Here is a 5,227-nt window from a genome sequence, read left to right on the forward strand (position 1 = left end):
ACATTTAATTTTATTATTATTTATTTTAATCATTTATTTACTTATTATTTTATTATTTACTTATTATTACAAGAAAAAAAAAACAAAAACAAAAATTACTTTCTTATAATAAAATTGAAAATTAGAAAGATTAAAAAAGAAAAGAAATACACTAACTTGCGCTCACAGTTTTGAATAAATACATATATACCTAGATATATATAAATAGATATGTACATAGATACATAGTTAGATATATAGATAGCTCGTTACGTTTCATTCACGGTCTGAAGAATTGTGTTACGCATAACTGTGCGTATGTGTATGTTCGTATTTGTGTGTGTATAGCGCGAGGCGATACAAGATAGCAAGCGGCAAGCAAGCAACACGCTATCTTGCATCATAAAGCATGCATGCACACGAAGGGTTAGCATTCCGAAGGTAGAATTCTGTTTTTTTTTGTTTTTTTTTTTTTTTTCTTATTTCTTACCAGTTTTTTTTTCTTTTCTTTTTTTTTCTTTTTTTCACCCGTTTATTTTATTTTATTTTATTTTATTTTATTTTATTTTATTTTATTTGTTTTTATTTCTTTTTATTTTCTCGAACAACCTTACCCTTTCTCTCTCTCTCTCTTTCTATCTTTCTCTCTCGTTTTCTTTGTATGTATATATCTATCTATCTATCTATCTATTTATCTATCTATACGTCTATCTCTCTCACTCACTTATATAGAAATTGATATCGTGCCTTAGGTATTACTCCGTCGAGCGCAGACGAAATTATCCGAAGGATACATACCTACAGGACTCGGAAATGGAATCGGATCCTTTCGTGGCATGGAGACCGCAACGTGCCTTACCACGAGAATATTTCATCGAGATTCTGGTAGTGGCGGATAAGAAAATGACCGAGTATCATGCCGACAACCTGGATAGTTATATTTTGGTATTGATGAGTACGGTAAGATCGTAAAGTCCCGATACTGATATTTTTTATTATCTTATTTTTATTTTATTTTAAAGAGATCGAAAGAAAGATCGAGAGAGAGAGAGAGAGAGAGAGAGAGAGAGAGAGAGAGAGAGAGAGAGAGAGAGAATATTCACTCCTCTTATGCGTTAGATATCTTAAACTTAGAAATGTTAGATAAAGAGAGAAAGGTAAATATTCAATATTTTGATTTATCTATCTTACTCTATGCTAGACAGATAGATAAGTAGATAGATAGAAAGAAAGAGAGAAATATTAGGCATTGGTCTTACATATACATATTTATAAATAAATAGATAGACAAAGAAAGAAAGAATGAGAGAGATAGATAGAAAGAGATAAAGTATTCTAATCCATTAACTCTTATACGTAAGAATGAGAGAGAAAGATAAATAGCAAATATTTTGATTTACCTATCCTTCTGTGTCTATTATATACATAGAAAGAGAGAGAGAGAGAGAAAGAGAAAGATATATATACATAGATAGAGAAAGAAATAAATATTCGACGTTAGTCTCGCGTATACATATCATATAAATAAAAGGAGTGAGTGAGATAGACAGAGAAGATGAAATCCTTGGAAACAAAAAGGGTCCATATAAAGAAGGACGATCGATCTTGTAAATCCGAACACGAATCTGTCGCGTTCGTTAAATATTATGCAAATAGACCTAGTAGTTCTCGACACCCACCAGTCGCGAAGAGTTAGTACGTGAGTACGTGAGTGCGTGAGTACATGTGCGTGCGTATATACGTACGTATGCGTTTACGTACGTTTATATACACGCGTGTGTACGTATATATATATATATATATATATATATATATCCGTGTGTTTCTTCTAAATAATCTCAGATTCAGCAGTCGACGGTGAAGGTAAGAACCGGTGAAGAACTTTCGACCATTAGTCATCTTGTATCAAGACAGGCGTGTATCTAAACGTAACAACTTCCGTCAGTGAAATTTGATTATTTGTAAAAGCAAGTAGCTATTTGAGTCAACTAGAGAGAAAGAGAGAGAGAGAGAGAGAGAGAGAGATTTATTATATATTCAGGTATATGTAATGGAGGTTTGTCGTCGATCCAACTTCTACAATTTATATATTTTCACCAGATTAAGTTTTTTTTTTTTTTTTTAATTTTTCCCTCACCCCTTCTCTTTCTCCTACCCTTCTCTCTCTTTCTCTCTTTCTTTCTTTCTTTCTTTCTTTCTCTCTCTTTCTCTTTCTCTATTTCTTTCTCGTGAGAACCGATCGAAAAATGAAAATAAAAAGAAAGAAAGAAAGAAAGAAAAAGAGCGAAGGTAAAAATAAATATCAATGGAGAAAGCCATTAACGAAACTAGTCGTCCGTATAATAAGCTTCCTCTTTCTCTCTTTCTCATTCATTGGTATGGAAGATTAATCGAAATCGATAAAAGGGACTTATGAATTTAAAGGGTCTGCCATATCGAAGGGTTTCATCGAAAAAATTATTAATAAAAAAAAGAAGGGGTGGAGGAATGCACTGACGCATCGACGACGACGACGACGACGACGACGACGACGACAAAATCAAATATCGATTCGATATGATCTGTTGCTAGTGACAGAAAAGCCTTTGTGCTACCAACTTATATATAAATGTGTCTGTATGTGTATATATGTTTGTATATGTATATATAATACATACACACCTCGGTCTTATAAATTATTAACACTTTTCTCTCTCTTTCTCTCTCTCTCTCTCTCTCTCTGTCTCTTTCTATCTAACTATCTATCTATATCCCTTTTTTTCTCATTCGAACGAATGGAAATATATTCGATAAAATATGAATCGAGTATTGAATCGTATCATGAGAGAAAGAGAGAGAGAACTTTAAGCTACTTAAATCGAAGGAGAAGTCGATAATCGATATACTGAAAAGATTTCTACTTTGGTCAAGTCATCCTAGTGGAAACGACGTTGGAATTTTTTTATTTTCTATATATATATATATATATATATACACATACATACATACATACATACGCACACACATATATATATGTGTGTGACACGTCGAAGTATATATACTTGCTTTGTTTTTAGTTTGTCTTTGTTAACAACTGCGCCATACTGCAAAAGGACTTGTAATTCTCTCTTTCTATTTCTTTCTTTATTTTCTTTGTTTTTTCTTTTTTGTATTTCCATTTTTCTTCTTTTTCTTTTCATTTTTCTTTTTATTTTTATTTTTATTTTATGTTTTTTTTTTTTCCTTCCTCGTTAGGAGCACGCAAAGATGAAGGAGGGGAGAGTTACATACGTACGCGTGATGATTATAAAATTCTTTTTGAACGTCGCGTGCCATATTTCATCACGATCTTTACTCACGTCATTCTTACTGATTGAGAGAGTGGGAGAGAGAGAGAGAAAGAGAGAGAATAAGAATAAGAAAAAGACGATGATGATGAAGAAGAAGAAGAAGAGGAAGAAGAAATAATAAATGAAAAAGATTTGAAGAAACGCTTTGAAAAAATTTTATCTCGTTATAATTATCGCTAGTTTGTACGCTCTATTACATGAATGCTCTATTAAACGAATATAACTGATAAATCCTTACTAACGCATTAAGTATAATGATAAGAACGATGGAATCGTACGATGCAAACGCATTAACTATTCTCTTTCTAAACTTCAAGTTCGAAAAATCTCATCTCGGAAATCACTATCATTATATTCGATATTATGTATATTATATATTTCATATATATTATATATTTTATATATTTATATTTATTTATTTTATATATATATATTTCTTTTTTTATACCTTCTCTCTCTCTCTCTCTCTATTTCTCTTTTTTCGTCAGTCAATATTTTAAATATTTTATTATTAATAATAATAATAATATTATTATTATTATTATTATTATTATACAGGGTGTATCTTTTGTTTTCATATTAACGGTCGTAGAAATAGTGGAAATTAGAAAAAAAGAAAAGAGAATTTAAGAAAAAAAGAAGAATGTAATGAGAATTTTCATCGCACAGATTAAACGGATCAATTCGTTTAGTTTTTCATTTACCATAGAGACGTTAAACTATGGTATTATATCTTAGGCGCCGCTTTCAAAAGTGGAATGCGACGGGCGGGACTATGAAAAGAAAAAAAAAAATTACGTAGTACGTGTCTAAGTACTTAACGTTGGACCGATCGGTCGTATCAGATAGAACCTACTATTTTACTTCGATAGTTCCTACACGTGATCTGGTTTGTACGGACACGATTAGGTTAATCCTGTAGTTTCATTGTAATTTCTCTTGTCTGTTAATCCCATAAAAAAAAAAATTATACGTATATGTATATTAAAACAAAAAAAAAAAAAGAAAAGAAAAGATTGAAATACAAATCGAATCGATTTTGGAAGTGAGAGAGCGATTAAGTTAATACTGTTCATTGTGTTCTCTTATAATCTATTAGTTACATTAAAAAAAAAAAAAAAGAAAGAAAGAAAGAAAAAAGAAAAATCTATAATAAATCTAATCGATTAAAATACGGGATTAGATTGATACTGTTCATTATATTTTTTATGATCTATTAGTTACATTTAAAAAAAAAAAAAAAAAAAAAAAAAATAGGACAACAAATGTGAGACTTTCTGTCTGATGAAAATTAAAAAAAATATATATATACATATAAGTATGTGTTTATGTATGTTGCTATATACACACACACACACACACATATATATATATATATATAAAATGGAAATAACTATAAATCGAATCGGTGAAAGTTTCTACGACGATGATTTATGCTCTTTCGATACGAATTCATACTTTCCAACTTGCTAACAAGGACACATGCGCGCGCGCGCGTCTATATGTCTCCTCTCTCTATCTCTATCTCTTTTTTTTTTTTTTTCTATCTCTGTCTCTCTGTGCTATCGCGTTGTTTGCGATGGTACACAGCGGTAGTAAAAGCTGATAGTATTACACAGGTGTAAGACACGCCGATAACAATACCATAGCACGACACTCGAGCAAACACACCTGTTACGTAACAGCGGTAGTAGCCAACGTCGTCGTTCTTGAGAAATTGTGCTAACGAATCGATCTAACTTGTGACTCGTGTCATCGAACTTTTCTTTTCTCTCTGTTCTTTTTTTTTCATCTTTTCTCTCTCTTTTTTTTTTTTTTTTTTTTTTTCATTTCACTCTCGTCTTATCTTGAGAAAAAGAGAGATAAAGGGAGAGGGAAGGGGTTTGTGGTGCAAGGACAGTGGGAAAGAAATTTTGAGT

At 31.2% G+C, this 5,227-nt stretch overlaps 1 protein-coding gene across 4 annotated transcripts in view; it reads left to right on the forward strand.

Annotated features, from left to right (window-relative positions):
- Window positions 1–5,227, forward strand: part of LOC122637528 (A disintegrin and metalloproteinase with thrombospondin motifs 9) — a 106,360-nt gene that overhangs the window by 83,754 nt on the left and 17,379 nt on the right. For all 4 annotated transcript variants that reach the window (XM_043829710.1, XM_043829712.1, XM_043829711.1 and 1 more), the window contains one exon: window positions 732–939. In XM_043829710.1, the coding sequence (XP_043685645.1) occupies window positions 732–939 (208 nt within the window). The remainder of the gene's footprint in view (window positions 1–731; window positions 940–5,227) is intronic.

The sequence above is a fragment of the Vespula pensylvanica genome, chromosome 2 (genome assembly GCF_014466175.1).
Source record: "Vespula pensylvanica isolate Volc-1 chromosome 2, ASM1446617v1, whole genome shotgun sequence".
In the NCBI taxonomy this organism is placed as follows: Eukaryota; Metazoa; Arthropoda; class Insecta; order Hymenoptera; family Vespidae; genus Vespula; species Vespula pensylvanica.